This window comes from Polyodon spathula, chromosome 27 (genome assembly GCF_017654505.1).
Source record: "Polyodon spathula isolate WHYD16114869_AA chromosome 27, ASM1765450v1, whole genome shotgun sequence".
In the NCBI taxonomy this organism is placed as follows: domain Eukaryota; kingdom Metazoa; phylum Chordata; class Actinopteri; order Acipenseriformes; family Polyodontidae; genus Polyodon; species Polyodon spathula.
In genome coordinates this window covers 6,546,754-6,565,073 of record NC_054560.1, presented here as the reverse complement: position 1 = coordinate 6,565,073, position 18,320 = coordinate 6,546,754, and the positions used below count along the sequence as shown (strand labels likewise).

Sequence of the window (18,320 nt, the reverse complement as noted above, 5' to 3'; positions counted from 1 at the left end):
ACCCTTCAAGTTGTATAGTTGTAGAAGAAACATTTCGCATTATATGTTTCATTCGCCCTCACAAAGTTTTTTTTTTTTAAACTGACAGCCACACAATGTGCATCAAGTTTTGGAACAGGCCTCCTTAACTGGACAGGCTCAAATTGCATGCGTTCTGATTCATCCCCCCGCCCCGTCTCGGAATCCGTCCCCCCCCGTCCCCACAACTTACGAAACCTCATTTGTGTCTTCCCAGGTCCCGTGTGTCAGCAGCTGGAGCCCGGCCCCCCCCCGTCCTCCATAAATCTAAAGAAACTATTTGTGATCTTCAAAGTGAACCCGCTGTGCAGGCAGTGGAGACACGGGGGTAGTGTGCTCTGTAGCTGTAGTCCAGGTGAATCTGACTGCACTCAAGCAGGGTGACTGGAGGCAGAGGGGCAGGGGGGCTCCTGGGGTATTAGGAGTCTTGTTTACAGGGAGGGGAGGGGAGATTAAGGATCATGAATGTTTTAAAAATCACCGCAAATTAAAATCTGCTTTTTTTCATGACTGCTTCTCAATGATTTGTTTGTGTTTCTGTGTAATTCCAGCATTGCAAAGCAAAGGTAACACTGAAAAAAACTTCAATGATTTTGTATTTGATTTCTTTTGACAAATTGCGTTTGGAATCGGAAAGGATTGATACAGGACACACATACTGTACTTTAAAATATCTACACACTTTTTACAACATTGTTTTTTTAACACATGAATCCTTTAAAAGTTCCTGAATCAAAGGGGATTACGCACCCCACAAATAGCACAGCGTTCTTATTGTGGCACCGCGGGGCATGAAAGCGGGTTGAGACGGTAGGGCAGGGTGGATCCTCTCATCGAAGTGCTCGGTTTGCTCCTGCTGATGCATGTCGCTCTCAGCGCTACAGCAACACGTTATCAAGCCTGCGTGGCGCTCTACTGTGCAGCAGAAACGAGATGCTTTAACCCAGTGGGGCACAGCTCAGTCCTGGGGGGCCGGGGTCTCTGCAGGCTTTTATTCCAGCTGCACCCTAAACTACTTTATTGGCTCTTATTAGAAGCTTAATTGGTCCAATTAACTAATTTAGGGTAAGGTTAGTACAAAAACCAGGAGGGACCCTGGTCCTCCATGGCCTGAGTTGTGCACCAGAGCTTTAACCCATTCACTGCCCTTGTCCTTGTTTGAGAACAGACGGTAACCCATTCACTGTCCTTGTCCTTGTTTCAGGGTGGGCTGCTTTGTCATTTTGTGGAGTATTGTTCAGTGGCAGCATCATTGAAAATGTTCTATTTAACTTTATTGCTGTGTCCCGGGCCCCGTCGGCCCCCGTCTCTCAGCTGAGATTCACTCGCCTCTGCAGCAGCTTCTCACGCAGCTCCTCTGTGACACCTGAGAGAGAGAGACGGGCTGAGAGAGAGACACAGAGAGCATGAGAGAGAGACACAGAGAGCATGCACAGAGAGAGCATGCACAGAGACACAGAATGCACAGACACAGAGAGAGCATGCACAGAGACACAGAGAGAATGCACAGACACACAGAGAGAGCATGCACAGAGACACAGAATGCACAGACACAGAGAGAGCATGCACAGAGACAGAGAGCATGCACAGACACAGAGCAGGCACAGAGACACGGCAATAGAGAGAGGATTGGAGTTAGACAGCAGGCATCTTCAGCCTCCTGCAGTGTGATGATGTCACTCACTGTGCAGCAGCATCTCGCTGGGCTGTGATAACAGGGGCTTCATGGTTGCCATGGATTCGGAGGGGGGGCGCTGGTTGGGTTTGGGTTTGAGACACACGGGGGGCTTCACGGGAGCTGTGGGGGGCATGACATCATTAATCATCCAGTTTGAATATAGTGTGAAATAACAATGCATGAAATAATAAAGTGAAACTCACTCTTAGTATTGAATGGGTTCATCTTCGTGGGAGCTGTAAGTGAAGCAGACAGGAGAGTAACCCAATTAAATAAACATGAAGAAGACCGTCCATTCTGAGAGAGAACCCCAACCTCAACTCCAACCCATACCCTAAACTCAACCCCAACCTCTACCCCAACTTCAACCTCAACCCCAACTCCAACCCCTAACCCTACCCTAAACTCAACCCCAACTCCAACCCCTAACGCTACCCTAAACTCAACCCCAACTCCAACCTCAACCTCAACCCCAACTCCAACCCCTAACCCTACCTTAAACTCAACCCCAACTCCAACCTCAACCCCAACTCCAACCCCTAACCCTACCCTAAACTCAACCCCAACTCCAACCTCAACCTCAACCCAACCCCTGCCCCTACCCTAAACTCAACCCCTACCCCAAACTTAACCCAACCCCTACCCCTACCCTAAACTCAACCCCAACCCCTACCCCAAACTCAAACCCAACCCCTACCCCTACCCTAAACTCAACCCCAACCCCAACCTCAACCCCAACCCCTACCCCTACCCCCAACCCTAACCCCAACCCCAACCCCTAACCCAACCCCAACCCCAACCCCAACCCCTACCCCTACCCTAAACTCAACCCCAACCCCTACCCCAAACTCAACCCAACCCCAACCCCTACTTAGGTTACCTGGTTTGGGCGGCAGCAGGGGGGGTCGGGGGGAGTGGTTAGCCTGACCTCTCTTCACAGTGTCCTCCGCACTCTGAGCATTACCTGCAGACAGACAGATTTGCAGACACAGGTTAGCAGACAGACACACAGACACACAGACACTGAGGTAAATACAGAGACACACAGACACACAGGCACTGAGAGGTAAATACAGACAGACACACAGACACTGAGAGGTAAATACAGACAGACACACAGACACACAGGCACTGACAGGTAAAAAGAGACAGACACACAGGCACTGACAGGTAAAAAGAGACAGACACACAGGCACTGAGAGGTAAAAAGAGACAGACAGACACACAGGCACTGAGAGGTAAAAAGAGACAGACACACAGACATACAGACAGACAGACACATAGACAGACACACAGACAGACACATCAGGCACTGAGAGGGGGTAAACGCCAGAGGGGACAGAAAACACAGACACAAGGTGTCTGTATGAGAGGTATGTGGCGTGAAGATACAGACACACAGGCACACAGAGACTGTAGAAACAGACACACAAGACTCGACAGGACGCCTTCAGACAGACACACAGACAGACACACAGGCACTGAGAGGTAAAAAGAGACAGACAGACACACAGACAGACACAGAGCTTGTTGGTCTTACAGTAGTCGTTCAGGTAAATGTTTTCCTCTGGTTCCGGCTCCAGTTCTGCTTCCGGCTCCGGTTCTGGCTCGGTGTACAGGATGGGAAGTGAAGCCCGAGGAGAGGGGAGACCTGGAGAGGAGAGACACACACACTGACAGAGTCATTACACTGTCACTGTCACACACACACACAGTCATTACACTGTCACTGTCACAGAGTCATTACACTGTCACTGTCAGTCATTACACTGTCACTCACACACACTGACAGAGTCATTACACTGTCACACACACACACACACTCATCACACTGTCACTGTCACAGAGTCATTACACTGTCACTGTCACACACACACACAGTCACTACACTGTCACTGTCACAGTCATTACACTGTCACTGTCACACACACACACACAGAGTCAGGCTCAGTGTAGAGTCCAGTGACAGAGGGCTGTGTGACGTACAGTAAGTGACAGTGACAGGAGAGTGGGGAACACACACAGACACACAGCACTGACAGTGTCATAGACGCCTGTGTGTGGAGACACAGGAAGGAGTGTGACAGACAGGGGAGAAAACACACACTGACAGACTGTCAGGACAGTCAGTACACTGTCACGTGTGTGTGGGAGTGAGTAGTGTGACAGTGTCTCAGTAATGGCATGTGACAGTGTAACCACTGAGAGTCATTACACTGTCACTGTCACACACACACACTCTCATCACACTGTCACTGTCAGAGTCATTACACTGTCACTGTCACACACACCTGTGTCAGAGTAATTGACACTGTCTCGTCACATGTCACAAAATCACACTGCGTCACACTCAGGTCACAGAGTGTTTCAACGTGACACTGTTCACAGTGACAGACAGTTCTGTCATTACATGTGTCACCACTGTGTCAGAACAGTTCACACCGACAGTCACAGTGACAGTCATTACAGTGTCACAGTACACCCAAGTACATGTCACTGTGTGTACTGTCAGTAACACTGTCAGAGTGACAGGTGTGTCACTGTCAGTAATGTGACAGTACACTGTCAATTGTGTGTTCACCTGTCAGAGTGCACTGTGACCAGTCACTTCAGTCATTACTGTCAAGGTCGCAGTATGTGACAGTGTCAGTCACTGCACAACAACTGACAGCAGTCATTACACGTGTGTGTGGGCAGTAATGTGACAGGCTCATAACAGTGTCACAGACGTCATTACACTGTCAACTGACACCACACTGTGTAGTAATGTGACTGTCACTGTCATGCCTGTGTGTCAGCATTACACTGTCACTGTCACACACACACACACACACCATCACACTGTCACTGTCAGAGTCATTACACTGTCACTGTCACACACACACACACATTACACTGTCACTGTCAGAGTCATTACACTGTCACTGTCACTGTCACACACACACAGTCATTACACTGTCACTGTCAGAGTCATTACACTGTCACTGTCACACACACACACACACACATTACACTCATCACTGTCACTGTCACACACACACAGTCATTACACTGTCACTGTCACACACACACACATTACACTCATCACACTGTCACTGTCACACACACACACTGTACACTGTCAACCCCAGTGACAGTGACACTGTGTGTCACTGTCAGTAATGTGACAGTGACAGGTGTGTGTGTCACAACACATAGTCAACCTGTGTGTCAGTGACAGATGTCAGTCGTCAGTAATGTGACAGTCACAGTACACTGTCACCTGTCACAGTGTGGTGGGTCATGTACAGTGACAGTCAGAACAGGTAATGTGACAGTGACAGTGTGTGTGTGTGTGTCAGTAAGAGTCACTCACACTGTCACTGTCCCACACAGTATACACACTGTCACTGTCACACACACACACACACACACACTCATCACACTGTCACTGTCAGAGTCATTACACTGTCACTGTCACACACACACACAGTCATTACACTGTCACTGTCACACACACACACACAGAGTCATTACACTGTCACTGTCACACACACACACAGAGTCATTACACTGTCACTGTCACACACACACACACACACACACACATTGTCACGTCACACACGTCACAGTCAGTATGTGTCAGACACACACAGTGTCGCTGTTACACACACACACAGTCATTACACTGTCACTGTCAGAGTCATTACACTGTCACTGTCACACACACACACAGTCATTACACTGTAACTGTCAGACACACACACTGTCACTGTCACACACACACACACACTCATCACACTGTTACTGTCAGAGTCATTACACTGTCACTGTCACACACACACAGTCATTACACTGTCACTGTCAGACACACACACTGACAGAGTCATTACACTGTCACTGTCACACACACACACACACACTGTCACTGTCACACACACACACACACACAGTCATTACACTGTCACTGTCACAGAGTCATTACACTGTCACTGTCAGACACACACACTGACAGAGTCATTACACTGTCACTGTCAGACACACACACACACACACAAAGTCATTACACTGTCACTGTCAGACACACACACGGACACTGACTCAGCTCTATAAAAAGCACACTGTGCTGCCGGGGACACATGCTAAAAGCACAGTGGAAAAACATGCCTCAGTCCAAACCAGGGAAACGTGTTCTACTGCCTGTGCTGGAGGACTGGGGCTGCAGAGGGCAGCGGAGAGACAAGGGGGGGGTATCGGGGTGCAGGGTTACCTGGTTTTTCTGGGCGGGAGGGGAGGTTTGGGGGTCGAGATCGAGGACTGGGGCTGCAGAGGGCAGCGGAGAGACGAGGGGGGGTATCAGGGTGCAGGGTTACCTGGTTTTTTGGGCAGAAGGGGCGGTTTGGGGCTCGAGAATGCTCGGGCGCGCTGCACAGTGTCCTCCCCACTGTCTCTGTCCGATTGAACAAAACCTGAAGAGACGGGAAAACACAGTGAGCAGAGAGCAGGGCGGGAGTTCAGAGAGTGGAACAGCCTGCTACCCTCCTGCTGTAGGACAAGCAAGCAGGTCTGCAATGCACAGACAGACAGACCGACCATCGGACCCGCCTTCCTAAGCACTATGGGAGTGACGTGATGAGAGGACAGTGTCTCGGGACTCACTGATGCTGTGCTCGTAGTCCTCCTGCAGGATGAAGGGCACCAGGGTGCGGTCCGTCTTCTCTATGAAGCAGCTCACCACGTCACTGAGAGAGGAGCACGAGATCTGAGGGGCAGGGAAGGGGTTCATGAGGCAGGGTGTGACAGGGTGACACTGCGAGTGCAGGAGTGTGTGTGACACTGAGAGTGAGAGAGTGACAGTGTGAGAGTGCAAGAGTGTGACAGTGTGACAGCATCAGAGTGTGACAGCATCAGAGTGTGACAGTGTGAGTGAGAGTGTGACAGTGAGAGTGAGATTGTGACAGTGTGAGAGTGAGAGTGTGACAGTGTGAGAGTGTGACAGTGTGACAGCATCATAGTGTGACAGCATCAGAGTGTGACAGTGTGAGTGTGACAGTGAGATTGTGAGAGTGAGAGTGTGACAGTGTGACAGCATCATCAGAGTGTGACAGTGTGAGTGTGAGAGTGTGACAGTGAGAGTGAGATTGTGACAGTTGTGACAGTGTGAGAGTGTGACAGTGAGAGTGAGTGTGACAGTGTGACAGAGATTGTGACAGTGTGAGAGTGCGAGAGTGAGATTGTGAGAGTGAGAGTGTGACAGTGTGACAGTGTGCGAGGGGCGCTCTGTGACTCACAGGATTCTCCACCTCGATTAGGTAGCCTGGGCCCTGCCTCCCCACTCGGTAATGCTTCATCACTGAAGACCTGCAACACAGGAACAGCTTACACTCTGCTCTCAATCACCCCCCCAAAACCTATTCCCTCTCCCCCCCTCTCCCCTTACCCATTGAGCTCCTGTCTGGTGCTCACAGCATAGCTCTGCCCGTCTCTGCCCGGGCGCAGCAACAGGTTCCCGCAGTCCGGGTATTTCTCCAGGAGAGACTCTGCCTCGGTTCGGGACACTTTGTTGAAGCATCTGCAGGGAGAGAGGCACAGGAGCAGGGTGAGTGAGTGGAGGCTGAGAGGCACAGGAGCAGGGTGAGTGAGAGGAGGCTGAGAGGCACAGGAGCAGGGTGAGTGAGAGGAGGCTGAGAGGCACAGGAGCAGGGTGAGTGAGAGGAGGCTGAGAGGCACAGGAGCAGGGTGAGTGAGAGGAGGGAGGCTGAGAGGCACAGGAGCAGGGTGAGTGAGAGGAGGCTGAGAGGCACAGGAGCAGGGTGAGTGAGAGGAGGCTGAGAGGCACAGGAGCAGGGTGAGTGAGAGGAGGGAGGCTGAGAGGCACAGGAGCAGAGTGAGTGAGAGGAGGCTGAGAGACACAGGAGCAGGGTGAGAGGAGGGAGGCTGAGAGGCACAGGAACAGAGTGAGTGAGAGGAGGCTGAGAGGCACAGGAGCAGGGTGAGTGAGAGGAGGCTGAGAGGCACAGGAGCAGGGTGAGTGAGAGGAGGCTGAGAGGCACAGGAGCAGGGTGAGTGAGAGGAGGCTGAGAGACACAGGAGCAGGGTGAGAGGAGGGAGGCTGAGAGGCACAGGAGCAGGGTGAGTGAGAGGAGGGAGGCTGAGAGGCACAGGAGCAGAGTGAGTGAGAGGAGGCTGAGAGGACCACAGGAGCAGGGTGAGTGAGAGGAGGGAGGCTGAGAGGCACAGGAGCAGGGTGAGTGAGAGGAGGCTGAGAGGCACAGGAGCAGGGTGAGTGAGAGGAGGGAGGCTGAGAGGCATAGGAGCAGGGTGAATGAGAGGAGGGAGGCTGAGAGGCACAGGAGCAGGGTGAGTGAGAGGAGGCTGAGAGGCACAGGAGCAGGGTGAGTGAGAGGAGGGAGGCTGAGAGGCACAGGAGCAGGGTGAGTGAGAGGAGGGGGGCTGTCATTAAATTTGAGAAATCTGATGCGATGCGCTTTGTTGCACAAAAAATTGCTGAAAACAAAGGGGGCTTGTGCAGTTGTGTGGCGCTACCTGCTGGTGGGTGTGTGTAATTGCATATTCTTTGCTGCCTGGTCAGTGAATGCTGCTGCACCTACCTGGGTAGTTCTGCCTCCTGCTCAGTGCAGTTCGCTGGGCTGTCTGCGGGGGGAGCCGCTCTCTCCTCCTGCTTCCTGCGCCGGTTCTTCTCTTCTGACAGGACCTCCTGCAACTGGTGAATCTGACCAGGCAGCAGAGTGAGGGAGTGGGGCACAGCGAGCTGGGGAGGAGAGGAGAGAGGAAGAGGGGGAGTGAGGGGTAGAGGAGGGGAGAGGGGGAGCAGGGGAGAGAGAGGTATTGAGTGAGGGAGAAGGAGAGAGGGATTGAGTGAGTGAGAGAGGGAGCAGGGGACAGTGAATGAGAAAGTGAGAGAGGGAGCAGGGGACAGTGAATGAGAAAGTGAGAGTGGGAGAGTGAGAGAGCAAGAGTGAGACCGTTAGAGAGAGTGAGAGTTAAGAGAGTGAGAGTGAACGAGAGAGCAAGAGTGAGAGAGTGTGAGAGTGAGAGAGTGTGAGAGAGGGAGAGTGATTGAGAGAGTGATAGTGTGAGAGCGCGAGAGTGAATGAGAGTGAGAGTGTGAGAGAGCGAGAGTGTGAGAGCGCGAGAGTGAATGAGAGTGAGAGTGTGAGAGAGCGAGAGTGGGTGAGAGTGAGAGTGTGAGAGAGTGAGAGAGTGAGAGGGTGAGAGAGCGAGAGTGAGAGTGTGAGAGAGCGAGAATGAGTGTCAGTGAGACTCACGTCAACGACAGTGTAGATGAATCCCTTCCACAGCTCCCTGGCCTCCAGACTGGGAACCTGAGGGACACACAGACAGACAGACACACAGACACACAGACAGACAGGCAGAGTTACAATCACTAGCCTGGAAGATGAATGGTACAATGCACTCTCATGTGGGCGTCGACTCACCGTCAGTCGGAACTCTCCGTCGCGCATCTTCAGTGTCAGTCGCCCCGCCTCCAGGTTCTTGTCTCGGCTGTTGTCATCAGTCAGCGACAGGAAGCCAGACAGACAGAGTTTCTCCACATACTGCACACAGACACACAGAAAGACACAGACACACAGAGAGACAGAGACACAGAGAGACACAGACGCAATGAATGCATGAATACAGCACTGTAATATTATCTGTATGAAATGTGAACAGTGGACTGCCTGGGCGTGGACTCACGCTGGTGTCCCGGGAGCTATTGAAGAAGAACAGAGTATCTCCGATTAGACTCGTCCAGTATCGCTTGTGCTCCTGCAGAGAGAGAGAGAGAGAGAGCAGAAATGTAGTCTGACATCACACAGGTGTGCAGAGGCTGCGTGCAGTGTGCTGAACCAGAGTCTCACAAACACCATGCCTGCCACTCCAATCCAGCTAACAGGCATCAAACTTCACTTCCTGATCATCAGGTTTCAAACAGTGAAGTGACGCACACAGAGAACGAGACGCAGAGACACAGGGAGACAGAGAGACACTAGGAATATGAGGGACATCATGCTAATCAATCCTGTAATGTGGATACACTTCCTACAAAACAGTAGGAAATATTCACTGCTGGGGATCTGAGGGCCGGCACAGTCTACAATACAGTCTACAATACAGTCTACAATACAGTCTACAGCACAGTCTACAGCACAGCCTACAATACAGTCTACAGCACAGTCTACAGCACAGCCTACAATACAGTCAACAGCACAGCCTACAATACAGTCTACAATACAGTCTACAGCACAGTCTACAGCACAGTCTACAATACAGTCTACAATACAGTCTACAGCACAGTCTACAGCACAGCCTACAATACAGTCTACAGCACAGTCTACAGCACAGTCTACAATACAGTCTACAATACAGTCTACAATACAGTCTACAGCACAGTCTACAGTCTACAACACAGTCTACAATACAGTCTACAATACAGTCTACAGCACAGTCTACAGCACAGCCTACAATACAGTCTACAATACAGTCTACAACACAGCCTACAATACAGTCTACAATACAGTCTACAATACAGTCTACAACACAGTCTACAGCACAGTCTACAATACAGTCTACAATACAGTCTACAGCACAGTCTACAATACAGTCTACAATACAGTCTACAACACAGTCTACAGCATAGCCTACAATACAGTCTACAATACAGTCAACAATACAGTCTACAATACAGTCTACAGCACAGTCTACAATACAGTCTACAGCACAGTCTACAATACAGTCTACAATACAGTCTACAGCACAGTCTACAATACAGTCTACAGCACAGTCTACAATACAGTCTACAATACAGCCTACAATACAGTCTACAGCACAGTCTACAATACAGTCTACAATACAGTCTACAGCACAGTCTACAGCTACAGCCTACAATACAGTCTACAATACAGTCTACAACACAGTCTACAGTCTACAGCCTACAATACAGTCTACAATACAGTCTACAATACAGTCTACAGCACAGTCTACAATACAGTCTACAGCACAGTCTACAATACAGTCTACAATACAGTCTACAGCACAGTCTACAATACAGTCTACAATACAGTCTACAATACAGTCTACAATACAGTCTACAGCACAGTCTACAATACAGTCTACAATACAGTCTACAGCACAGTCTACAGCACAGCCTACAATACAGTCTACAGCACAGTCTACAGCACAGTCTACAATACAGTCTACAATACAGTCTACAGCACAGTCTACAATACAGTCTACAGCACAGTCTACAATACAGCCTACAATACAGTCTACAGCACAGTCTACAATACAGCCTACAATACAGTCTACAGCACAGTCTACAGCACAGCCTACAATACAGTCTACAGCACAGTCTACAGCACAGCCTACAATACAGTCTACAGCACAGTCTACAATACAGTCTACAATACAGTCTACAGCACAGTCTACAATACAGTCTACAATACAGTCTACAGCACAGTCTACAATACAGTCTACAATACAGTCTACAATACAGTCTACAATACAGCCTACAATACAGTCTACAGCACAGTCTACAATACAGTCTACAATACAGTCTACAGCACAGTCTACAATACAGTCTACAATACAGTCTACAGCACAGTCTACAGCACAGTCTACAATACAGTCTACAATACAGTCTACAGCACAGTCTACAATACAGTCTACAATACAGTCTACAGCACAGTCTACAATACAGTCTACAATACAGTCTACAGCACAGTCTACAATACAGTCTACAATACAGTCTACAATACAGTCTACAGCACAGTCTACAATACAGTCTACAGCACAGTCAACAATACAGTCTACAGCACAGTCTACAATACAGCCTACAATACAGTCTACAGCACAGCCTACAATACAGTCTACAATACAGCCTACAATACAGTCTACAGCACAGCCTACAATACAGTCTACAATACAGTCTACAATACAGTCTACAGCTCAGCATTGCCCCTTCCCTTCCCCTCAGAAAGGGCAGCAGCAATGACACAGCTGAGTTTCTGTTCTGGAATGGGAGTGCTAATCTCGGTTCAGGATAACAATCACACTGATAATAATAATAATAACAGATAAACTTGTTGGAGTGGTTTGGGTCACACTTCCTTGTTATTTGAAACCCTGCAAAACATTTTTTGCGCTGCTTTCATTCACGTCACTGTTCACACTGAACAAGATTCCTGAGCTACAGTGTGACGGTCAGCCCTGCAGAATATAGAACTGGGTATCTACCTGAGAGACGCACGCACACACATACTGACACGCACACACGCACACACTGACACACACACACTGACATGCACACACTGACACACACACACACACACACACTGACACACGCACACACACATACTGACACGCACACACACACACACACACACACACACACACACGCACACACACACTGACACACACACACACATGACTAGTAAGTATAGATATACAAGACATATTTAGATATCACACAGACACACAGAGGATCTACAGATGTGTATTCGATACCCAGACAAACAGAGACACAAAGTCAAGCAGACACTGCTCTAGGTCAGGGGTGTGCAATCACGGTCCAGGAGGGCTACTCCACTCCAGGTTTAACAGGTAACACAATGAACTACTTCAGGGTCTGAAAGGAGGTTTGATTGGTTCAATTAAACAATTGAAAGGAGGGCTGGAACAAAGAGTAGGAATAGAAGAACCAGCCTTGTTCTCGGAGGTGGATGGGACTCAGGGGTGTTGCAGGGAATCTCAGTTCATTTTCAGCCAATGTTTAATAATAATAATAATAATAATAATAATAATAATAATAATAATAATAATAATAATAATATTTTTGTTTCACGTTCGCCTTCCCTTTTTTCCTCTCTGTATGATCTGTATCCGAGTTCCCAGCTCACGTAAAACCACAACGACCGCTTCAATAAATAGTCTGCTGAGCTCTGGAGAGATATCTATCTATCTATCTATCTCACACACTGTGGTGTTGTTTTGCAGCCCCGTCTCTGAACACTGGCCAGTGTAATGTACTGTCCAGAGCTGCACACGGTATTGTAACCGGGTCTGACCGGAGCACCGCTGCCGGACCGCCTCACAGCGTCCCTGTTAGAATAACGATATTAAACTAGACTCGCACTGCGCGAAACCAGCTGTCACTGGAACGCACCGACATCCACAGGAAAACAGTGGAAAATAATAATAATAATAATAATAATAATAATAATAATAATAATAATAATAATAATAATAATAATAGCGAAGCAATTTAGAGCTAAACGGAGATTAAAACAGAACTATACATACAACTATTTTATTAAAAACAAGACCAAACGTGGTGACTTTGCTGACGATATTGTGCACAAAGGGGAAGAAAACATGATAACACGGCATCTGAAGAATACAGAATAGTGAATAAAAATCAGGAGATCATACCTTTTCCTTGGGCCCTTTCTTCTCAATAAACCCCTCGTAATAGCTGGGTGGCAGCGCGGATTTCCCCCGGCCGGGCCGCTGTTTTTGCATGACTCCGGGTACCGAGACAGCAACACAGGGACAGTCCGGTCCAGCAGAGTCCGTCTCTCTCCCCTCGGACCAGGGCGATGTGTCTCATCAGCAGCCCGGTCTCTCCCGCTGCTTTGTGTTTAGTACCGGTGTGGGTTCCCTGCTTTGCCGGCGGGGTGTTAGCCTATGCAGAGTCTGTCTCGGTGTGTCGTCTGTCCAGCAGCCCTGTCACCTCCTCTCAGAGTCTGGAGACGGTGCGCACAGGCACTGGGGGTTGGCGGTGCGGGAAGGCCACGCCCAGGGGCCCCGCCTCTTGCTGCTGATTGGTGCCCCGGGGCTGAAACCTGTCTGCGTACCTGCACAGGTATTTTGTGAATCTCCCAGTTCCCAGCAGTGACAGGCGGCGTGTTGCGGAATATCGAATGACCCAGAACTATGGCAGCTATTGTTACCGGGGCCGAAAACTTCAGCGTGACAATGCGGATGAGCCTTTAGAGATAGAGATATAGCTATATATATATATATATAGAGAGAGAGAGAGAGAGAGAGAGAGAGAGAGAGAGAGAGAGAGAGAGAGAGAGAGAGAGAGAGAGTCTGTGTATATGTCCCTGTGTGTGTGTGTGCGTTACACAACGCAGAGATTCAAGGAGACATTGAGTCCCCAAGGTTATAGCGGCAAGGCAGTTCAGCGACTCGTGGATACAAAACAACTGAACAGTGCAGTACACACCCCGGGGAAAGTCCCGTGGACCGGACTTTGAAACGTAATGGTGAGGAAGTTTACCGAACAGGCCACCCCCCTGGCGCCGCGCCACCTTTGATAAGACTCCACAGTATCAGCGTTAATTCTGACTGCCAGCCAGGAGACTTTCCACCAGGTCACTGCGGTATATTACAGGTTGTCTCTGTGTGTGGATCGCTACCAGAAAGGGACACAGCAACCCCAATCTCAATAGCAGACAGATCACGCCGGTCAGGCTTGTACGTCAGCTACAGGTTCTGGCGTCACACGTGCGCTGCGCACCTCTGATTGTAAGAGCCCACTGGTGAAGTTACATAAGAATATTGTTGAGTTAAATATGAGATTTCGCCTTCTCTAGTTTGGTTTATCGTATTCTAGATGTGGTCGTGCTTTATAACACTGTAAACCAGTAGAACCCCCAGACCATGAGCACTTTAGAACCACAACGTGACCAACACAATAAATATCATCTTCATTGCGCTTGATCTGCAAACAGTGAACCCCGAGCGCTGTGTGAATACACCAAACCCAGCGAGAGTGCAGCACGACTCAATCTCACTGCAGGGTCATGAGAATGCATTGAGTCCCCCCTGCCCGCTGGGAACACGCAGAGCTGCAGCAAGCCGTGCTCGACCTGCTTGTACCTTCCAATCGCTTTACCGGAGTAACGTTTCACCGCACCCTGAATTGCAATGCTTTCACACTGCGTTTACTCTGGTTTTAGCACCCTTAGCATTGCAATGCAATGCTTTGCCACGTCATGCCTGTGATAGAACTGAAAGGGTCCTCAATACAGAGAAACAGAGATACAATATAAAGTAGGAGGCGTGTGCCTGTGTGCTGAGAGAGCTATACCCGTAACAACCCGCCGGCGGTTTAACCTTCAAGTTTCGTGTGTTTGACAAAGAGAAAGTAAACACTGTGAAAGCTTGTTTTCTCTCTGCGCGCCTGGCTAAGTGTTTTCCACTGCGCAACGCATTCTGCTCTTCGGGTCTGTGCAGGGCCGACGCGCCTCCACTCAACTGTACCCCTAAAACTGACTGCACCCCCAACATTGACTGTACCCCAATACTGACTACCCTCTCCATCACTACCTGGCACTGTCCTCCCCACTACACTATTGTTCTCTGCTGATGCAAATTATTTCAACACCTTGTAACTACAGCCCCCCCCCCCTCCCCGGGTAAGAGGTTGACGGGCCAGCTCTTCAACTCCCCGAGCGCCTGGGCTACGCACTGCAAGAAGCTCATCAACCCGGCCAAGAAGTTTGACTGTGGCTGGGCCTCCGTCACGTACCGCGGGCAGAAGCTGGTGCAGTACAAGACCAGCTGGCTGCACAAGTACCAGCCTGCAGCTGAGACGGTTAGGGGAAGAGAGGGGAGAGGAGGGGGGAAAGGATGGGAGGAAAGGAGAGAGGGAGGAGATGGGAGAGGAGAGGGGGAGAGGAGAGGGGAGGAGAGAGAGGAGAGAGGGAGGGGGGAGAGGAGAGGGGGAGAGGAGAGTGGGGAGATGGGAGAGGGCAGGGGGAGAGGAGAGGGGGATAGAAGGGAGGTTTGGTGTGTCTGTTTGTGTCTAACCCAGCCCCTCTGCCTTGCCCTTCAGGGTCTGGTGAGCGAGGGAGAGGAGGAGGAGGAGGAAGAGGGGAGCATCAAGACTGGGAGCAAGAGGCGAGACTGCTGCCAGATCAGGCCCCCCCTCGAGCCAGTCTCTGACGTGTCACCTGTCTGTGTTGCAGAGAGCAACCCCCCGGAGAAGAGCAGAGAGAGGAAGGAATGTGTGCCAGTGAGGTACCATACACTGGGGAGCAGAGACTCGGGCAGGTGGGAGGGGGAGGGAGAGAGGTGGAGAGAGAGGGAGAGGGGGGAGGGGGAGAGTGTGCCTGTAAGGTAGCTCCATTTCTGGCAGTAGATTGCAGCTCCTTGCCCTGTTGAAGCAGTCCTGTCCAGTACACTGTGCCTCAATGCTGCCAGACTCCCAGATGGACTACCAGCTGAAACTGCAGGGCTCCATCAACGGCTTCCAGCCCTGCCTGGGGCTACTGTGCGGTGAGAGACAGAGACACACAAACACACAGCGCTCTCTCCTGTCACTCATTCTTCCTGTCTCTCCACAGGATCCTGCTCGCGGGGGAACCAGGGCCTGCAGTCCAAGATCACCCCCTTCTGTGTGGTGCCGCCCCCGGAGGTCAGTGCACTCTAACCCCAATCCCTCCCCTGTGCCTCCCTCTCTCAATTACACTAACCCTAACCCCTCCCCTGTGTCTCCCTCTCTCAACATCGCCCCAACGACTATGGGATCCCGGTGGAGGTGGAGGTGAGCTCCGTGCAGGATGCCTTCCTGACCAGCGATGTGCTGCACGAGATGGTAAACCTTCACACACACTGACATGCAGATACACCCAGACACACAGAGACCCTCACACACTCACAGAGATACACCCAGACACAGTTGCAGCTACACCCAGATACACTCACACATACATCTGCATTAAAAGTCCACAAATAAATGGAATTACACCAGTGAGGTGTGTTTTCTCATGTGTAATAAAAAAGTCCCATGTTGTACAATTGATGTGAGCAAGGCTGTCTCTCCTCGTCTCTGATTGGCTCCCCCTTGACTCTCCCTCTCTCCGATTGGTGCTCAGATGCTGCTGGTGGAGTTCTACAAGTCGGCCCCTGACCTCGTGCGTTTCACAGAGCTGTGGAATCAGGAGATCATGATCCTGGACAAGCTCAAGGTGCTCCTCCCAGCTCAGGCTGTTTCATTTACTACAGTTATTAAAACAGACAAACCCTCTGTGCGGCGATTTAGCTCAGTCAGCCCAGCTCAGGGAAATAACTGAAGTCTCCCATTGAGCAGCAGCAGCTTGAGCTGTCATTATGAGCTTCCTGTGCAAAGGGTGCAGAGCCCTGCTGTGTCTGTAGCTCACCGGACCAGCTAAATTCAACCCGGTCGTTTGAAAAGCTCCATTGGACTATTGCTTCACTGCTGCAGTCTGCACTGTGCTGATCCTGTCCCATATCCCCTGTCCCCTGTCCCGTCCCCGTGCAGGGCTCTCTGAATGGCCACGCCCCGAAGGACCAGGCCTACAGCCAGATCCTGGAGTACGTGTACAACCAGCTGTTGACTGGCCAGGGCTAGAGAAGGCAGCAGACTGACCCGAGGAATGGACAGGACCCCCGAACCCCCACTCTGTGCGAGAGCTCTGCCCTGCCTCTGAACCTCCTCCACTCAGCCATGGCAAGCCACTCAACCAGGGGGAAAGAAAAGAGTCTGAAACATGAATTAAAATATTGAATGTGAAATCCAGCTCCTGCGTCGAGTGTTTCCGTGGGAACTGACGAGGAGTAATCCCACTTTAACACTGAGCTAGTGAGCTAGCTGTCTGTCTGTCACCTATATTTACACTGGAAATGAGAGGTTTGTAACAGCAGGGCTGTGGAATGGAAAGAGGACATCAATCCCAGTAAACAGCCGTCCAGTCAGAGAGGCTCATACACAATCAATACAGGAGACAGGGCAGAGACGCTCCCCCACAATCAATACAGGAGACAGGGCAGAGACACTCCCCCACAATCAATACAGGAGACAGGGCAGAGACGCTCTCACACAATCAATACAGGAGACAGGGCAGAGAGGCTCCCCCACAATCAATACAGGAGACAGGGCAGAGAGACTCCCCCACAATCAATACAGGAGACAGGGCAGAGACGCTCTCACACAATCAATACAGGAGACAGGGCAGAGACGCTCTCACACAATCAATACAGGAGACAGGGCAGAGAGGCTCCCCCACAATCAATACAGGAGACAGGGCAGAGAGACTCCCCCACAATCAATACAGGAGACAGGGCAGAGACGCTCTCACACAATCAATACAGGAGAGAGGGCAGAGACGCTCTCACATAATCAATACAGGAGACAGGGCAGAGAGGCTCATACACAATCAATACAGGAGACAGGGCAGAGACGCTCTCACACAATCAATACAGGAGACAGGGCAGAGAGGCTCATACACAATCAATACAGGAGACAGGGCAGAGAGGCTCCCCCACAATCAATACAGGAGACAGGGCAGAGAGGCTCCCCCAAAATCAATACAGGAGACACGGCAGAGACACTCCCCCACAATCAATACAGGAGACAGGGCAGAGACGCTCTCACACAATCAATACAGGAGACAGGGCAGAGACGCTCTCACACAATCAATACAGGAGACAGGGCAGAGAGGCTCCCCCACAATCAATACAGGAGACAGGGCAGAGACGCTCTCACACAATCAATACAGGAGACAGGGCAGAGACGCTCCCCCACAATCAATACAGGAGACAGGGCAGAGACGCTCCCCCACAATCAATACAGGAGACAGGGCAGAGACGC

General features: G+C 50.4%; 2 protein-coding genes across 2 annotated transcripts in view; one reads left to right on the top strand and one right to left on the bottom strand.

The window, feature by feature from the left end:
• The window catches only part of LOC121301280 (RNA polymerase II elongation factor ELL-like), a 794,007-nt gene that overhangs the window by 287,557 nt on the left and 488,130 nt on the right, over positions 1-18,320 (top strand). The window lies entirely within an intron of this gene.
• On the bottom strand, positions 597-13,611 carry LOC121301291 (signal-transducing adaptor protein 2-like). The gene is made up of 14 exons (XM_041230545.1): positions 13,130-13,611; positions 9,398-9,469; positions 9,136-9,255; positions 8,965-9,021; positions 8,287-8,447; positions 7,116-7,247; positions 6,967-7,036; positions 6,335-6,437; positions 6,049-6,144; positions 3,237-3,347; positions 2,577-2,660; positions 1,900-1,932; positions 1,703-1,816; positions 597-1,384 (listed from the first exon to the last, which is right to left on the bottom strand). The coding sequence occupies exons 1-14, from the start codon at positions 13,217-13,219 to the stop codon at positions 1,329-1,331; spliced, it is 1,299 nt and encodes a 432-aa protein (XP_041086479.1). The 5' UTR covers positions 13,220-13,611; the 3' UTR covers positions 597-1,328.